Source organism: Sarcophilus harrisii, chromosome 3 (assembly GCF_902635505.1).
Source record: "Sarcophilus harrisii chromosome 3, mSarHar1.11, whole genome shotgun sequence".
Taxonomy (NCBI): Eukaryota; Metazoa; Chordata; class Mammalia; order Dasyuromorphia; family Dasyuridae; genus Sarcophilus; species Sarcophilus harrisii.
The window spans coordinates 306,319,148-306,338,993 of NC_045428.1; the positions used below are offsets into that span (position 1 = coordinate 306,319,148).

The following is a 19,846-nucleotide window of genomic DNA, read 5'->3' on the forward strand; positions in this document are numbered from 1 at the left end:
AGCATCATTATACTCTCTGCAAAAAGGAAAACTGAATTACTGAGTAGATAAGTGACTTCATGAAGATCACTCAGTGAGTTAGCAGGAGGCAGTACAATGACTAGCAACTAGCTTTTTTCAGGCCCTTTCTATTTCTGGGATGATGCTATCTTATAGGTTAATTCTTTCATTCTCTCTCTCTCTCTCTCTCTCTCTCTCTCTCTCTCTCTCTCTCTCTCCCTCCTCTCCCTCCTCTCCCTTTCCCCTCTCTCTCTCTGTCTATTATTCTAACTTTGCTGAGCTAGAAAAATGAGAAATGTCCATCCAGAAAGATGGAGTAGAGGGAGGTCAAGGATTGTTATTGGGCTGTCACTTTGTATTTCAAGATGTAGGAGTAGAAGTTGTGGTTGGCATTCTCCAAGACCATGACATAAACCTCTCGGCAGCCGGCAGTATTACAGGTGCCTTCCCAGTAGCCATCTTGGCTCAGCGTCAGGGGCCACGTGTCCTGCCCTTTCACTAGTGCTTCTGCTACCCCATGGAGTTTAAGCTTAAATGGGATATTCCTGTTGGCCGGCAGCACCCCGGACAGGGGTTCTAGCAGCTCATTGTCCTGACCCCAGTTGCCAAAACTTTCTGGGAACACGGGCCATTTCACTTTAGTGTTAGAGCAACAGAGGAGATAATTGAAGATGAAGACATAGTTGCCTGGATCCAACCTCTTCTTGGCAAAGATTTTTAGGGCAAACTTCCCTGCATAGGGGAGCTGAACTTTCAGCTCTGTTCTCTTCTCCCCATGGACCTGGAAGATGTATCGTCGCTGCATCTCCTCAGTTATTTTCTCATCTCCGTGTAATGAGGCTAAAACACTGATGCCTTCCTCCACCCCGAAGCTGATGGAGCAGCGCCCATCCTTGGTGTGGATGATGGGATCAGGGTGCGAGGGCTTCAGGATGCCTGCTTGCTCTGAGAACCAGCTGGGACCCACCGGTTGGTGGAGCTCCGAAGGAAGCTGGATGCTTCTGTCCACCGAGTTGCATTCCACAGTATATTCCAGCACAGAGCTGTAGAGGTCTGAGTTGCCTTTAGCAAAGATCTGTAACTTGTGGGAGCCAGTGGTCTGAGGGTATACCTCCAGCTTCATCCCATTCTTCTTGAAAGTCATTATGCCATTTTCCTGCTTTCCATTGAGCATGAACATGAAGAGGGTTGGAGAGCAGCTCTCAATAGAAATGGTGGCTTTTCCTTTTACTGTAGGGAAAAAAAGACAAAAACCTTGTTATAATCTTCCCTTATGTTCACCAATAAATTCAGGCTTCCTGAAGGTCTCCAACTATTTATTTTTTTTTGGAACCATATCACCTAGCACAGTACCTGCCACACAATAGGCATTTCATAAATAAATCATTGTTTGTCCATCTGAACTGACTGAGAACAAAATGCTTCTCTGGATTGACCTAGAAAATAGGAAGAAGTTTATATGTGAAGTTGAACTTCTCCTTTACATGATAACATACTGACTATTAATCCATTCTTTCAATAACTATTTATAAAATTTCTATTGAGCTCAAAGTACTGTGCTGGAAGATATCATTCATTAACCTCATCAAGCACTTCTGTTACTCAGACAAGAGTTCTTAACATGAGGTCCATGGATCCCAAAGAGATCTCTGGGTGCATTTTGAGATGTTTGTGAATTTGGATTAAAAATATATTTTTCTTTTTTACTCATCCTTAATTAAAATTTAGCATTTCTTTTGATTATGATGAAAACAAAAACATTATTTGGAGGAGTCCATAGGCTTTACTAGCTTCCAAAGCTTCCAAAACTTCAAGATCTCTCTATGGTCTGAATCAGGGGTCCTCAAACTTTTTAAATAGGGGGCCAGTTCACTGTCCCTCAGACTGTTGGAGGGCTGGACTATAGTAAAAACAAAAACTTTGTTTTGTGGGCTTTTAAATAAAGAAACGTCATAGCCCTGGGTGAGGGGGATAAATGTCCTCAGCTGCTGCATCTGGCCCATGGGCCGTAATTTGAGGACCCCTTTATCCAAAGGGTCACAAAAAGGTAGAGAACCCTTGATTTAGAGACTAGCAATGTGGTCCCTGCAAATCAGCAAAGTATAGGGAAAATGTCATTGAATTTGAAGTCAGAAAAGCAAGATTAAAGATCCCAAGTTTTTTTTTTAAATAACCTACTTGACCTTGGATAAATCAATGTATTTTTTTCCCAGGCCTCAGTTTCCTCAACTGTAAAACATGGAGGATATAGTGGATTATTTGTATAGTCCTTTCCAGATCTAAAGCCTATAGTCTTAATCTGTCAGCAGCAAATGTTTTATTGGGCTTTTTTGTTCTTCCTCTCTTTCTGTTGTATTCATTTTCCTTTTTTGAGTTCATTTCCCTAGCAATCAGAGGAATTCAAGTTAGTATATTTTAGCTCTTTTTAGAGTCTTAGAGGAAGAAGAGATTGAAACTACTGGCAAAAGTGAGATAGAAGAATTTTATTTATCCAGTTTTTTCTGTCTCTCCCAACAGCAAAAGATAAATTGAGAACTTGCTTTTTGTGGTTTGTAAACCTCAAAATCCTATACACATGAAAGATCACAGATTTAGAGTGAGAAGGAGCTTTATTGGTCCAAGAAGCTTGTCCAAGGTCACATAGATAGTATCAGATGAAGGACTTGCTCTCAAGTCCTCTTACTTCCATCCATCCGTTTTTCTTACTTTAGGCTGACACTCTCAGGTGAACTCAGTGTTGCTATACTGAGTCTTTATCTTTTACATATGCTTACCATTTTTTCTTTTGATCTGAGTCAACCTTATTAGCTCCTTTTAATGATGTATTTAAAGTATAATAAAAAGGTATTTTCATGACCTTTTCAAGAATTGTACATTTCCTTTCTTCTTATCAATGGGTTTCTTAAATCTGAGTGGGAAGTGAATCATAGAATGTTAAGAGTTGGAAGGGACCACATAGGTCCCTTGACTTTGGACTATTCTCTGTAATTTCAGGGCAAAGCAAACTGCAGGGGAAGGGTCAAAGTGGAAAATATTGTTATAGAAAACACACATTTTCAGCCTTTTTCCCCTCTCTCTTTTTAACACAGGCAGATAATCCCTCAATTTAAAACACACTCACATAATCCAAATCCAATAATTCTCCCTGGATCCATTTGTTGGCTCCAGATAACCCTGACCTATTTCTCTTCTTCTTTTACTCCCCAACTATTCAAATAAATGTTCAAAACCTATTGTATTTATTGATGTCTTGTAATATAGATTCAGCCTCCAGTCCTCTATCAAAGATCATCTTTTAATCATCAGATCCAATGACATTTTCTTAGACCACATCCTTCTGAATCTCACTGCAGCCTTTGAACCCTCCCCCCTCCATTGGGCATTTCTTCTCCATGGCTTCTGCTGCATTGCACTGTTTTGGTTGGGATTTTACTTCTCAGACTAATACCTCTCTGCTTTTTGGCTTTCCTGTTCACTTTCAATTGTGGGTATTCTCTAAGGCTGTCTCTAGCCTTTCTCTTTCTGCACTTTTCCTTGGAGATTTTATTCACCCTTATGGATTCAATACCACAATTCTGCTAATGACTCCCAAATTTTGGCAGAACCTCTCCCATGAGTTTCAGTTCTATCTCTAGTTCCTTGCTAGATAACGTTCACTTGGATTGTTATTTCATACTTAGCAAGCTGGAAACCAAATATCAAAGGCATCCTTGCCAGCAAATCCACTGAATCACCAGGTGTTATCAGTTATTCTATCTTAATGTCTCTTTTTCTTTTTCTTTTCATTCTCATTACCATGACTTGAAAGTACAACTTGATCATGCCTGAGCTATTGTAATGTTCTGTAACTGCTAACGCGTTACCCTGTCTCCAACCTTTTCCACTTACTCTTCACTCTACAGCCAAAGTCATCTTCCTAAAACTTCACTTCCATGATTCTTAGAAAATTTTCAGTGACTCTCTTTAGTCTACCAGACAAAGTTGCAAATTTAGGGTTTGTCAAAATCTGATCCTAATATATTTTTTAAATATGTGAAAATTGCAGGCTCTGTTATATACAGCTTAAAAGAGGGGGGGGTGGAATAAATCAAATATGCCATTTAAAAATGCTTTAATGAACCTCTTCTTTTTCTTTCTCTTTTTTTGGTGACCCTATCATCACTACTTTCACATTTAATCAATGAAAATCCCTTCCCTCCCTCAAAATTTCCATAATCTTTGTAAGAAGTACAGTCTAGCAAAAGAAGTTGACACATTTGCCAAATCAAAAAATATATGTCTAATTTTGAACTTTAAGTTCATCAATTCTCTGTTAGGAGTGTGATATACTTTCTCATCAGTCCTCTGGAGTTATCCTAATGTATCACTTAAAACCTGAATTTCCATTGATTCTTTACTCAGATACTCCAGCTATACTTATCACAAATATTTGCCTTGTTCATTTGTTTCCCACTTACTGGATTGCCCTGCCCTCTCCTTTTCTTTATCCTGACTATTCTTTCAAAGGCTAGCTGAAGTCCCACTTCTCACATGAAATCTTCTCTAAGTACTCCACCCTACAATGATAATTCTACTCCTTCAACTATTATTACTGTCAATTTGATTTATTTGACTTTATGCCCAGGCTTGTCTAGTTATCTGAGCTTTCCTCTGCATATTTCTACTATATGTTTCCAATTAAATTGTAAATCCCTGAAAACAAGAACTCAACCTTATACTTTTATATTCTTGTCTTACCAGTTTTAGCCTTAGTGCTTTCAATTCTATTCACATGTTGTTGAACAAAGAGAAAATCATAAAACTATGTTTACTGGGTATACTACATATTTACAGTACATAATTTTGACTGGGCCCTCACTGCAGCAAAGCAATCTTTTTATATCTTTCTAAGTGACTCATTATCTCACTCATCAAAGTGGTTATTCCAAATATTCTGACCTCTTTTCAAATCTCTCATAGTTTCTACTCCTCTAATCCTTTCAGCTGAGAACTTTGCTCCATTTTACTGAAAAAAAAATGAAGCCATTTTTCAAGAGCTCCCTATTCTTTACTCCTTACTTATCACCCATTTAACTTCTACCACTTCTCCTTCATCCATGTCTCACGTGAAAAAGTGGCTCTTCTTCATGCTAAGGCAAATGCCTGCACCTATACAAGTGATCCCAAGTTTTCTAGCAGATTGCTCCTTCTATTACCCCCACTCCATTAAATCTTATATTCAATCTTTCTTTGTCTACTAGTGCTTTCCACTACCCACTATCCACAAACAAACCCATATCTCCTCCATCTTCAAAAAATTTTCTTTGATCCATCCATCCTTGCCCATCATCCTCTTATAGCTCTATTCTCTTTTATGGCTATGCTCCTACAGAAGGATGTCTACAAGAGATGTTTTGCACTTTTTTCCCTTTTACTCTCTTCTCAATTCTCTATTTATTCAACATTGTCCAGTGTTACCAATGATTTCCCAATTGCCAAATTTAATGAGATTGTCTCAGTTTTCTTCCTTCTTGACTCTTCTCTTTGACACTATCAATAACCATCTTTTTGATACTAGACTTCTATGATACCCTACTTACCTTCGTACTTGTTCAAGCACTTTGCAATATCCTTTGCTGGATCTTCATCTACGTCACACCTAATAATTATGGGTGTCCCTCAGAGTTCCATCCTGGGCCCTCTTCTGTTCTCATTTGTACTTTCACTTGGCTCCCATAGATTTAATTACCATAACTAAGCTGATGATTTGTAGATCTGTTTAGTCATAATCTTTCTTCTTATCTCCACTATCATATCTACAATTGTCTATTAGGAATTTCTGCATCTACAAAACTCAATTTATTATTTTCTTTGCTCCCACTCTAAACCTTCTCTCTTCCAAACTTCCCTATTACTATGAAGGATATCATCATTCTCCTAGTCATTGAGACTCACAACCTGGGTGTCATTCTTTATTCCTTACTCTCTCTGACCCTCCCACTCCTATCCCTCCTATTCAATCAATTGCTAAGGCCTACTGATTTTACCAAAATAATATTTCTGGTATATGTCCTCTTCTCTCCTCTGACACTGCAACAGCTTTGATGTGGTCCTTCTCACTTTTGGAATGTTTCAATAGCCTTCTGGTTGGTTTCCCTACCTTAAACCCCATCCACTGTTAACCTATTAAATTTCTCTTCCTAAAGGGAAGGTCTGACCGCATCATCCCCTATTTAATAAACTCCAATGGCTCCCTATCACTTCCAGGGGAGATCAGAGGAAAATGTTATAAACTCAATAACCTAAAACTTAGATATATTCATTGGTACCTTCTGGGAAGCAGATGGTTGAACAGGCAGCCTCTGACCTAAGAATTAGGATTCATGGATCTTATTCCCAGTGACACCTGTGTTTTGTTGTATCTGAACAAGATAAAATTTGAACTTTAATATCTTCATTAGTTGAGGGCCACTTCTCTTTCACTTGACCTCATAAATTAGGATTAAAACTGATACAGCCGGACCATATCTGGAATTGTTGTTTTTATTGATTAATCATGTTCAACTCTCTGTGAGCCCATTTGGGGTTTTGTTGGCAAAAATACTGGAGTGGCTTGCCATTTCCTGCCCTTGTTCATTTTACAAATGAGGAAACTAGGGTAAATAAGGTTAAGTGACTTGCCTAGGATCTAGTAAATATCTGAGGTCACATTTGAATTCAGATCCTTCAGACTTCAGTTGTTTTATCCATTGGGCTACCTAGCTGCCATATCTGGAATATTGCATCTGATTTAACATTCCATCTTTCAGGAACAATATTGATAAACTGAAGCAGATCCAAAGACAGTTGATCAGAAGTCTCAAAATCATGCTTTATGAGAATTGGTTAAAGCAGCTAAGGATGATTAGCTTGGAAAAGCAAAAATAGAGGGGACACACGACAGCTATCTTCAGGTATATCAACACTTGTCACATGAAAGAGGAAGTAGGCTTAGTCTATTTAGTCCTAGTATGAGCAAAGGATAGAAGTCCAAGAGAGGCATATTTTGGTTCTATATAAGAAAATAATTCCTAAAATTAGAACTGGATTGTGACTCTTTGGGAGTAGTAAGTTCCCTGTCATTAGAGGTCTTCAAGCAGATGTTTAATAAATAATCTGTTGTGTATATTATGATTTTTTGGAGGAGTTCTGATATGCTTGGGCCATAACAGATGTTTCTTGGAGTTTCTTTCCAACTCTACAATTCTATAAACTCTTCTAGAAGATGGTTTGAGAGATACCAAAGATTTTTAAATTAGGAGACCAGGATTCTAGTTCCAGCTTCGCCAGGAGTTCCCTGTATGAAGTTGGACCAGCCATTTTATTTAATTTTAAAATGAAGAAAATGAAGAGATGACTTTTCAAGTCTTTCTAAAGTTTATGTTGGAATAATCTGATTCCTCTTGTGGCATAGAATTATAGAAATACAAGTCACAGAAGGGAAAATAATAACAATAAAACTCAAAGAAATTTTACCTTGGCAGGGGTGGGAGAATGGAGGGAGATGAGAAAAGGAAAAGCAATTCATCTGAAATAGTTGCCTTACACACTGTGAGCACTTAAATGTTTCAGGAAAAACAGTAGTGGAAAAGTAGGAATGAGGATGGGTGGCTGAATGGGGATTCTGGCACTTGACTTAACTTTCTGGCTGGAAGAATTATGAGGGGGGTTAATCAGTTGATAAGCATTTTAAAGGGTAGAGCTCAGAGTTCATAAGAACTGTAGGATGGGCAGGGAAGAGTTTAATGAGCATTCCTCCTCTTCCACTTCCTCAGCTCCAGTCCTTTTTTATTTCTCCCCCTCTGCTCCAGTCTCTCTACTCCTTTCTACCTTTTTACTGGCCCCTTACTATTTCCTTTAGTTCTCTCACTCTTTATATCTAAATTGTCTTTCTACCTTCCCTTCTTTACCAGACTGTCTTTTTTCAGTCTTTGATTTTTGCTTTTCTTTCCCCATCTTCATTTCTTTTTTTCTAACCTCACCCCAAATCCTCATTGATAATAATATTAATTATTATTATTTTGCATCAAGCTTTGTTTCTTGTCTGTTCTTAAGGATGAATTAGTCTTGTATTTGCTTCTTTCTTAAAAAGCAGAATGGATGGTAATTACAGGTTGTTGTAATCTCTCTGGACCAAAACAAAACTTGGGTACAATGTTTTGTTCAGTTCAGTACAACTAACAATGCCTATGTGCTTCCTATTTTTGATGTGATATGTCACACTTTTGGCCAGAGATTGAAAAACCACAAAGTGTACAAAGGAGGGAAAAAGAGATGTTTAACCAGGAGGATAAAAGGACTGGGAGACAGGGTGGATGGAATCACTGTATCTTTCATTTAAAGCTGGGTATCTCATCTATTCCACCCAGTCATTTTAAAGATGAGGCAGCTGAGGCCAGTGAAGTTAAATTAATTTTGCCAGGACACAAGGTAATAAGTAGCATGGCCAAGATTGAATTTAGGGCCTCTGAATTCAAAGTCATCACTCCTGCACTGGAGAAAGGGGCTAGAACCTGTTTTGCTTCTCTCTTCCCCTCCCTGAACTCCTCTACAAAAGGACAAAACTTAAGACTGTTGGGGGAAAAAAGGCTGGAAGTATGGGAGGAAAATTTCAACTTTCTCTAAGGAAAAAAATGTAGCATGCCAGATCAGGTAAGTACTAGATTTAGAGCTGGAAAGACTTGGATTAAAATACTGCTTAAAAATATTATTTGACACTTAGTAACTGTGATCTTGGGACAAGTGAGTTAATGATTTCCAGCTTTAGACCTGAATTATTCCTCTGCCTTAAAAAACATAAGTTTTTCTAAGTCATAGATGCTTTGTAATCTTTCAATGACAGAAACTCATCCACCCAGGAATTCCTTACATGGAAGAAATCATAAGTCCCTTCCACATTTGAATAGAGGGATAAAGTTTGAAGCAGTCTCAAAATAGAAAAGGCTTCTTTAAGGGATGGAGGTCTTCATACGGAAGGGGATGGTAGAAGTGAATTAATGCTTCAAGTATGGGATATCTCAGAGGTCCCATTCAATTCAGGAATTCTATGACTGACTAACTTCTCATCTGTTTAGAAAAATGGACAATAATACATGCCCTACCTTATGTCAAGAGGCAATTAAGTCAGTGGGTGGCTAAGTGGGATAGCAGATCGAGTGATGGACCTGAAGATAGGGAGGTCTAAGAAATGTACTAGCAGTGTGACTATGGAAAGAATAATATCATTTGACCTCCATCTGCCTCAATTTCCTCATTTGTAAAATGGGAATAATAGAATCCAATCTCCTAGGATAGATGAGAATAAATGAAATAATATTTGTAAAAATCTTCTGCAAACCTTAAAGTGCTATATAAATGTTGGTTATGAGGTTGTGATTATCTGAGAAAATTAGAAGCAATCCAATAGTTGTTTTCAATGATTGGCTATCATGAGAAAGAAGGGTCATTCTTGTTTTTTTTGGTACCATAGGAGAATTAGGAACAGTGGGTATGACTTGCCAACTAAATGATTTCAGCTCTAAAGGAGGAAACATTTCTTAATAATTAGAGCTATCTGAAGGTGGATAGGGCTTCCCAAGAAGGCAATGCATTTATCATGATGCAATTAAAAAAACTTTGCCCGTAGGTGGGTGGCCTAGATTTGAATTCTATCTCAATTCTTATTACCTGTGTGGCCATGGATAAGTCACAGCCTTCCTGGGCCTGTAACTTGTAAATGTAAAATGAAGCTACTGTACTATATGGCTTCTGGAATCCTTCAGGGGTTCTTAATCCAAGGTCTATGAATTTTAAATACGTATATTTGATAACTATTCAATATAATCAGTTTTCCCTATAATATTATTTTATGCATTAAAAAAATCATTATTCTGAAAAAGAGTCAATAAGTTTTACCACATGGCCAGACAGGGCCCATGATATGCAAAATGAATCCCTTCATTAGAGCTATAAGCCATCACTGAAATGTTGAAAAGAGATTCCAAATCGGACAAGAGGTTGGATTAGATGTTCTAAAACTGCAGACTAAGACTGAGGTTAGAACTGGCAAAAATCTTGGGCAGCTAGGTAGCACAGAAGATAGAGCACTCAGCCTGCACTCAGGAATATGAGTTCAAATCTGGTCTCATACATTTATTATTTGTGTGACACTAGGAAAGTCAGTTAACCCTGTTTGCCTCAGTTTCTTTATCTGTAAAATGAGATAGAGAAGGAAATGGCAAACCACTCCTGTATCCTTGCCAAGAAAACCCCAAAGGGAATGATGAAGAGTTGGACACAAATCCATAATGACTGAAAAGAATCTTGCAGATAATCCTGCACACTTCCCTCAACATAGGATTAGGAAACTGAAGCTGAAAGACATTAAGTGACTTCTCCAAAATCGAATAGCTAGTGGGCAATAGAACCAGGATTTGAATTCAGATTCTGGGACTCCCAATGAAGTATTCTTTCTACTTTTTAAACTCAGAGGTTCTATAGACAAACCTTAATTAAATCAAATTGCTTTTTATGTCTGTGTGACCTTCAATTGATTTTTTTTCTTTTAAGTGTCAATAGTTCTCAATAGAAAAAAAAAAAAGCTCCCTGTACTTCATATAGCATGCAAAAACAAGTAATCTTATCCTGTTATTTTAACAGCTGGAGTTGTCAGATATTTATAGCTTTTTAAAAAGTAAGTGAGAGCAGTACAACCTGTTTAAAGAAACTAACATCAGCTGAAAAGGGGAAGTCACCTGGAACAAATGTGGGTGCTACAGACAATTCACAGTTGCCAGTTATTGTGTTTGAGAGGTGGGACTCGGGATCTTCTTCTCTCTAAGCATAAACCATTTACACTTCGACTTAAGAGAATCTTTATAGGGTCAGGGTGATTTGGGTTTTCCAAGCAATACACAGATGGTTGTAGTTACATAGTCTTGGTGTTGTAAAATCAAAGGCTTAGTAGGCAGGAGACCTGGATCCTAAATCCCCATACTGTTACTTGTATTTATATAATGTCATTGTATGTAACAATAACAGCTTATATTTATGATACTTTACAATTTATAAATAACATGCTTTTTGAGGTATGGAGTTTTAATCCCATTTTATAAAGAAACTGAGGCAGTGATGTCACTTGCTCAGTCATACAATGAGTTAATATGGAGTTAGTTGTCAAACCAAGGTTTGTTTTCTTCAAGAGCAAGACTACTTGAAGTACAATATGTTGTTGGCTTTGGTCAAGCCAGCTAAAGTTCTGGATTAGATCAGAGGTTTTCAATCTAATTTTTTTTTGTTTCATGGATTTCTCTAGCAGTCTGGTGAAACATATGGACTTTTCTTCAGAATAACATTTTAAAATGCATTAAATATATAGAATTATAAAGGAAATCAATTAGGTTAAAATAGAGTTATTGAAGTACTTTTTTAGTTCAAGAGTTCCCACATTAATAACTCTTGGACTTGATAATTTCTAAAGTTCTTTCCAGGTCTAAATCTTGTCTCTAATTAGGCACAAACTGAGAATCTTTCTAGTATGGTAGAACTTTCTAAAGAGGGTGTTTCATTGGTGTGGGTATGGAGAATGCATTCCTATCAGTGTGGAACTTTTACAAATGGAGATTACTGCCCATGATGGACAAAACTTCATTAAAAAAGAAACAAACAAAAATTGCTTCTGAAGAAGTATTTGAATGTGGAATGGATAGAATGGAAAGAAGAAAGATTTGAGACAGGGAGTCCAGTTAAAGTTATTGTAAGAGTCTATATAGGGAAGGAGTCATTGGGCTTAGAAAGGGCTGTGGAAGTAGTAAGAAACAGATGTATGAATATAAGAGATGCTGTGAAGGTATTCTTTGTATTCCCATTACCACTTTTCTGGGAGCTAGATATCTGGAATTCTTCCAGCAAAAGATATCCACTTATATATAATTATTTTTAAAATTCCCATCTTAGATATGGATTGCACTGGTTGGAAAGATCATTTCCTGAATTCTCTCTACTATCCTGCTCTGTCTTTAAACCTGTGATTTTGCTACTCTATCATTGACATATGAAATCCTCTTCATCTTTGGACAAGGCCCACAAGTAAGCTTATACATGGATATATGGATGGATGTACCACTTCTACACCTTCAATTTCAAATGAAGTCATATTCTGGCAAAAAGAGGCCCTTTTCAGATTCAGGGTTATATTATAACCAATCAAGCAAACATTTATTAATTGCTTACTGTATACAAAGTACTTTGCTAGATGCTGGGGGATATAAAATGAAACAATTTCTATTTTCAGGAAGTTTAACTTCTATCTAGAAAGTGGAGGGGACAGGAAGATATACTTATTTAAGTATATGCATACAAACAAATACAAAGTGGTTTAGCAGGGAGGCTCTAGCTTTTGTTGGTGATGAGGAAGGTGGCACTTGAGCTTAGTAGGAGGCACCTATGTGAGGCTAGAGTGCTGTAGTTGGTATCAGGAAGACCTAAATTAAAATCTTGCCTCAGTCATTTTCTAGGTGTGTGAACCTGGGCAAGTTACTGAATTTCTGCCTCAGTTTCCTCTCCTGTAAAGTAAGGATAATGATAGTTTCTACCTCCTAAAGTTGTTATAAGGATAAAGGGAAATATTTGTAAAGTGGTATGTAAACCTAAAGTATATAATATATAATGCTAATTATTATCATTAATAATCTTCAGGTAGACAAGGTGATCAAATATTCTCCATTACTACTAAGGGTAGAAAAAGAAAAAAAATTGGCCATAAGTATAGCTATATAGATTTAGGAAAATTTTTTTTTCAGATTTATTGAGAAAAGATATGAAAAAGAAGAATAAGAAATATATCCATCTGCCTAGGATTAACTGGGTGAAGTTCTGCCTAAAGCCATCACATTCTATGCAGATGATTCATAAATTTACATTTCCAGTCTCTATTTCTCCTCTGAGCTCCAGTATCACTTTTAGAATTCTCTTTAAGGTCCTTTTACCTGAATTCCTCAACAGCATCTCATACTCAGCATTTTAAAACTGAATTTATCTTCTTTAATCCAAATCTTGCCCTTCTTCTCAACATCTTTATTTCTTCCAACAGCAACAGAGTCCCCTGAGTCACCTCAGCTTTAAGCCTAGGAATCTTCTCTAACTTCTTCCTCTCCTTAACCCCTAGTTGCTAAATTCTGGCTCTTCAAACACATCTCCATTGCCATCACCCTTCTTTGAATCCTCATCATCCCTTAACTGGAAGACTGTAAAAGAGTCTTAGATGATACTTCACAGAACTGCCAAATTAATCCATAAAAATCTACATGATCATTTAATTTCCCTACTCAAAAGCCCTCTATGGTTCCCTACTGTAAGATGAAATACATACTATACTCTTTAGCCTGTAAGTTGGAAGATAGTTATACATGTGCAATTTATTGTTATTCTGGAAATCCTAGATCTGTATGTATCCTCTTTGTTGTATGATGTAATATAGGTCACATATCTCTACTATAACTTGTTTTCCATATCTCCCAAGAGACTCTGATGACCTAAACTCCTTAACCGCCAGAGAAATAGCAATGAGAATATAAAGACTGCCTTCACAATGCTTCTAGTTCCCATCTCTCCCTTTCTACTATTATAATTCTTTTCAAAGCCCCCATTATTCCTTCCCTCTACTGTTGCAGCAACTTCTTGATTGATTTCCCTGCCCCAAATTTCTCCTCTCTCTACTCTATTCTAAGCATGCTAATCATGTCATGTCCCAGCTCAAAACCTTTAGAAGTTCCTCTCTGCCTCCTGAATATAGTCCACATTCCTTGATATCTCCCAAACATTTTTTAAACTTTCTTACTTCTTCACTTTTGTACATGATTTTTCTCTATCTGCAATGTTCTCATTTAAGTCTGCTATTAAAATCTTATCTGCCTCAATAAATTAATCATCCTCATGAAGCATGTCTTGGATCTCTCTACTGGATTTTCTCTCCTTGTGGCATTTTGTACCGCTTTGATGCTCTTGCCATATTTTAAATTGATTTAAAATTATCTGTATATTTATCCTTAATTTGTTGTTGCTGTTCAGCTATTTCAGTCATGTCTGACTCTCCATGACCCTATTTGGGATTTTCTTGGCAAAGATACGGAAGCAGTTTGCCATTTCCTTCTCTAGCTCATTTTATTGATAAGAATACTGAGGCAAAACAGGGTTTCATAGTTAGCAAATGTCTGAGGCAACATTTGAACTCAGGTCTTCCTGGCTCTAGACTCTATCCACTGAACCACTTGGCTGTCTGTGGTAGCCAGTTAAAAAAACCTTAAATTCAGGGACTGTATGATTCTAAATCTATTATAATCTCTACGACTACAGCAACTAACAGACAGCAAATACTTGATAAATAATGGGCTAATTGAATGGGTTGACTCAAAAGTGCCACATGTCCTATGTCCAGACCAATGAGGATATGACCCATTAAAGAATTAATGCTCTGGACAACATTTTGCATATGATGTATATGTAGTAAGTGTTGCTAACTGATCTAGAGATCTATCTTTGTTCTTTCATATGTCATGACAGTAATTCAGAAAGTCTTGCTATCTAACCTGAATTTTTATACTTTGAGGCCCTTGTGGAGGAGAAACTGTCTTAACCCATTGAGAAACAATTAACCTACATGATGAAAACAGGTTCCTTTCAGAGAACAGAACATGCCGTGCAAAAGAACCATTGATTGTTTGTTCACCTGGCTTAGGGTCTTAGTTTACCTGTTTTGATGACTGATGTCTCTGGGTATGCTGCCAGCATCCCTTTATTGTAAAATTCACTCTTGTGATACATATTGGTCTCAAATTGTCTTAGAGACTGGACAGGTTTCAGCAGTTGCCAGTTCTTATTGTCCGGGAAGTGGTCCTCAATGAACAGGGCAGGGTGGGTGAGGAAATAGAATTCATTGTATCTGCAGCAGAGGGAAAGACAGAGTCATGGGCAGCCCTGCACAGAGATCAGCCTAAAAAGATGCTGTGTTTCCATCAGCATCCAGGGTTACTTTGAAGATATTTATAGTACTCTATTTTCTTGGTTAAATCATGTTTTCTGAAGTGGAAGATTATGGGAACATAAAATTAGAGCAAGAATTAACTTTAGAAACCAGTTAGTTTAAATCCCTCATGTTAGAGATGAGGAAACTGAGGCTTAGAAATGAGAAGTGATTTGCTTAAGATCACATAAGTATTAAATAATAGAGGTAAGATTTAAATCCAATCCTGTGACTCCTAAGCCATAGTTCTTTCCACACATACTAGGATGGAGGTTATGACTGGTACAGGAACCATTCTAACCTGGAAAAAGCAAATTTTAATATCCTTTTGTTGACATCCACTAATTTCACAGTAGAGATTATTTCATAAATCCTAATGCATATTTTATCACATGCCTTTGATGTGTTATTCCTTTGACACAATGGATATGACCTGTATTTATTTGTAGATTTGTCAGGCTTAGGGCATCCATTAGACAGATAGTTATTTAAGAGTTTTATTTTTAAGACCAAAAAGAGCAAAGGCTCAAAACTCAGTCTAGACCTCAAACATTCAGGCAAGGTGGGAAGTGGGGGTGAGGTGGGGTGTGTTAGGGTAGGGAGTGACTGGAAATGGACAATACCTTTGTTCTTCTAAATTGTTTTTTAGTTGCTTCATTATGAGGCTATTTAACTCAGCCTTGCAGTGACATGCTAAAAAAAATACATTTATTATCAGAGCTTCATCCCTGCAGGCTTTCTAGGGCACTACATTAATAAGAAAGCCACCACTGCACACAGACACACCATCATTTGTGGGAATTGGATGCAGTACTAAGGACACAGAGTTGAAGTGGAAGAAGATCTTGGTTCAATTCCAGTGTGATCGCAGGAAAGTTACTTAACTTCTCTGGGATTTTATATTTCCTAATCTATAAATAAGGGATTTAGACCAGATGACCTCTAAGGTCCCTTTAAACTCGAATTTATGATTCTACAGCCTGAAAGGCACTGAAAGGATGGTTCAATACTGGGTTGCCCTTGTTTAGAATTGTCTTATAGGACAATTAAGGACTGGCTCATGGGGACCAAAGGTAGTATAGAGAAGAAAATGTCTGCTCACTCTAATAAAGAGCAAGCGATTTATACAACTATAATTATAAAGTAGAAGTTGAAGGGTAATATATTGGGAAGAAGACAGGTTTGTTAAGATTTCAATTTTTAAAAGCAGACGGTTTTTTTCCCTCTATTAAATAAAAAAAAGGAATGAGAGTTGGAAACATATCTTATAGATCATTATGTAGGCTCCTTGCCCTGGGCCAGTACACTGGGTGAATAATGAGACCTTTGAGATTGGATCTGATGAAGGAAAGATATGCTCTATTCTAGTCTATTAGCATATCGATGGCCTCCTAGCCTAATATTCTGCTTTTGTTCCAAGAGTTTTGCAGAAACAAAAGGGGAGAGATGAAATTCATGTGACCTTATAGGAGAGCCCCAAATCTCTGCTAGTTAATGTGGAGAATTCAAACATGGATGGAACTATTTATGCTTATAAAGAGCTTTCATGCTTGATGACCAGACACAGTATCTCTTAATGGCTACACAAAATAAGAAATGATACATCTGAAAAAAATATAGAATCTGAGTCTATAGTTTTGAGCTTAGGTGACTGGAAGAAGGAAGGTAATAGGGATATTAGGAAAAGGGTTGAATATAACACTTAGAAAACTCTGCACAAAGTTCAGTAAATGCCATAGACTGACTTATAGCCAGTGAAAACTTTCATCCACTATCCCAGTTTGTGCTGTCTCCAGTCACATTATGTAGAAGTCACAGTCTTTGGACTGGAATATATAGGACAAAAATGCAATCGAAAGCCAAGATAAGGAGGTTCTAACAGATCATCTCAATAAATGTATTCTACCATGTTTGCATTAACTATATATTCCATGGTGATAAAAGAACTCATGAATGGGTTACTGATCTTGGGGAAAAAAAATATCTATAAGAAAGGAATAGAGGCTAAAGACTGAAGAAAGGCAAATAGCCTGAGTTTTGAAAAGTGGGAGAAGGTAGACTTTTCAAACTATGGCCTAGTAAGCTTAACTTGGATTTCTCACAAAATAACAGAATTGGAAGCACCCTTTATTAAAGGGGTGGTTTGTGAGCATATAGAAAAGAAAACAGGGATCTTTCTGAGCTAGGATGGGCTCATCATGAACAACAAGCCAGACTAATATTATGTTCTTTCTTGACAAAATGATAATGTTGGCAGATTAGGAAAATGTCTTAGATATACTTGGACTTCAGCAGTAATTTAACAAAAAATTCTTATAATATTCTTGCAGATAGATGGAAAGATGTGTACTGCATCTGTGTAGTTAGATGGATTTAGAACTGCTTCACTATTTAGATACAACAAATGATGATCAGAGGATTGATCTTATGGTGGAGAAAGAGTCTAAGGGGTCTCCCAGGGATCAGTCTGTCCTTATTCCATCTACCATTTTTATCGAAGATTAAGATGAAACAATACTAGATGGGATGTTTAATGAATTTATTGCTCATACAAAGCTGGGAGGGATAGTTAACATGTTAGGTGGAAGACCTATAATCCAAAGAGATCTCAACAGACTGAAAATATGAAATGACTTGGATATTCAAAATACTAGTGGTACAAATACAAGACTAAGGGGAACATAGACCACAAACTAACTCTCTCTCTCTCTCTCTTTCTCTCTCTCTCTCTCTCTCTGTGTGTGTGTGTGTGAAAGACAGAGAGAAAGAGACAGAGACAGAGAGATAGAGAAAGAAACAGAGTGAATGTTTAATGCTTAATATTGGTCACAATGTGATAGAGTATAGAAAAAAAATGCCAGAGAATAAAGGTTGAGTTTAGGATGCATGATGGAATAGCAGAATGATAGAGATGAAAGGTTTGTTATGTTTTGTCATATTGATAGTACTGAGTTTTGGAAGTCCCATTTTAGGAAGGACATTGACAACTGGAACATGTCCAGAGGAAAATTATCAGGGGGATAAAGATACTAGAAAATGAGGATGATTAAAGGGACTGGGAATGTTCAGCCTAGAGTAAAATAGAGGTAGAGAAGAAAAAAAATCACTTCCTTTAATTAGGAATGTACAGTGCAATGGAGAGATTGTTGTGTTTGAATGGAGTTAGCAGACCTGAGTTTGAATCCTGGCTGTGTTGTTGACTGGCTATTTAACTTTGGATGAGTCATTTAACTTCAGAGGGTCTCAGTTCCCTCATCTTTAAGATAAGGGATTGTCTGAGATGACTTCTAAGCTCCTTTACAACTCTAAATCTATGATCCTAAACCTCCTTGACTGCCATATAGAAGAGAGATTAAAGTAGTTTTAATTGGTCCCAGAGGGCAGAACTAGATATAATGGGTGGGAGTTAGAGTGACATAGATTTTGGCTTAATTCATGGGGAAAAAATCTTCCAATTAATGCTTCCTTAAAATGGAATGAACTGATTTGGGAGGTAAGGATTCCTTTCAGACTATGGAGTGAAATGGGTGAATGCAGAGGTCCCTTTCAATTCTGTGATTGTGTTCTAGGATAATGTTGGGCCTATGTTGTGCAAATCAGTGGGTCCCATAGAGCCTGATGGTAGTTGTTACTGTTGTCGAGTTATTTCAGCTGTATCCTACTCTTTGTGACCCCATTTAGAGTTTTCTTGGCAAAGACACTGGAGTGATTAGTTCTTTCCTTCTTTAGCTCATTTTACAGATGAGAAAATTGAGATAAGCAGGCTAAGTGCCCAGGGTCACATACTAAGTGCCTGAGATCAGATTCTAATTCAGGTCTTGATTCCAGGTTCAGCTAGCTGCTCCAACCTGATGGTAAGGGTGACAAATCTTATTTGCAAAGGAATGGGAACTTCAATTTTCTGTGACAGAGTAGCTCCTCTGTTAGAAAGTCTTTGTTTGGGCTAGATATGTGTGGCTGCCAGGGTGGATTTGGGTGACCAAGGATAGTGATTTCATTGGAGATGTGAAGGATGATGTTAGAAGAAAAGGACTAGTGTTTGGTCAAGGGCCAAGAGGATTAGAAGGCTATATATGATAGTATATGGATCCTGTTAGTTCTACTGACATTATTTCCCTGTGGAATATGTCTCCCTCAGAAATACACATGATTAGAAATACAGCTTATTGTTTCTAACAAACAATATTTTTCTTGTTGTTCTTCATCTCAACAGACAAGAGTGAATATGTCTGCCTGCATCCAGTTCCTCAAAGTCTCCCTCCACTCCTGAATGAAAGACTATGTATATATAGCTTCAGGGATATGATTCTAAACAGTATAAAGTAGGGCAGCTCAAATAGGCTCCATCTGTAAGTAGACCCTGTGACTTCAGAGCACTATAGGGTCCTAGATTTATAGGTGACCTTAGAGGTCACTCACTCCAATTCTCTTATTTTACAGATAAGTAAACTGAGATAGAGAGATGGTAAATGATTTGACCAGACAGAAAGATAAGTGTATGAGGTGTTATTTGCACCTGAGTCTTCCTGATTCTAAGAATCGGGAAGATTAATTTTAGCCATTTATCTGAAGCTACTTTGAATTTCACTGAGTTAGTGTTTGCATTTTAGTCAGAATCTGTATTTATATTCCCAAGTCCTAAGATAAATCAAAAGAAACATAATAAACTTAATTTCTCTTTGCTATTCTGATTTCACTTTTTTTTTTTTTTTAATAAATGAGAAGGGACAGAGCAAAGGGATGAGATGTGGAATGCTGTAGCCCAGTGCTTTTCTAGGTTAGTGATGGGGAAGCTGTAGGACTTAATTAAAGAGTAGGAGGTAGTTCTGG

General features: G+C 37.3%; 1 protein-coding gene across 1 annotated transcript in view; it reads right to left on the reverse strand.

Moving 5' to 3' along the window:
• Nucleotides 1-247: 247 nt before the first annotated feature.
• Nucleotides 248-19,846, reverse strand: part of KY (kyphoscoliosis peptidase) — a 98,484-nt gene continuing 78,885 nt past the window's right edge. The window contains exons 10-11 of the mRNA XM_031959772.1: nt 14,745-14,935; nt 248-1,230 (exon numbers count right to left, since the gene is read on the reverse strand). Of these exons, the coding sequence (XP_031815632.1) occupies nt 338-1,230; nt 14,745-14,935 (1,084 nt within the window). The 3' untranslated portion in view covers nt 248-337. The remainder of the gene's footprint in view (nt 1,231-14,744; nt 14,936-19,846) is intronic.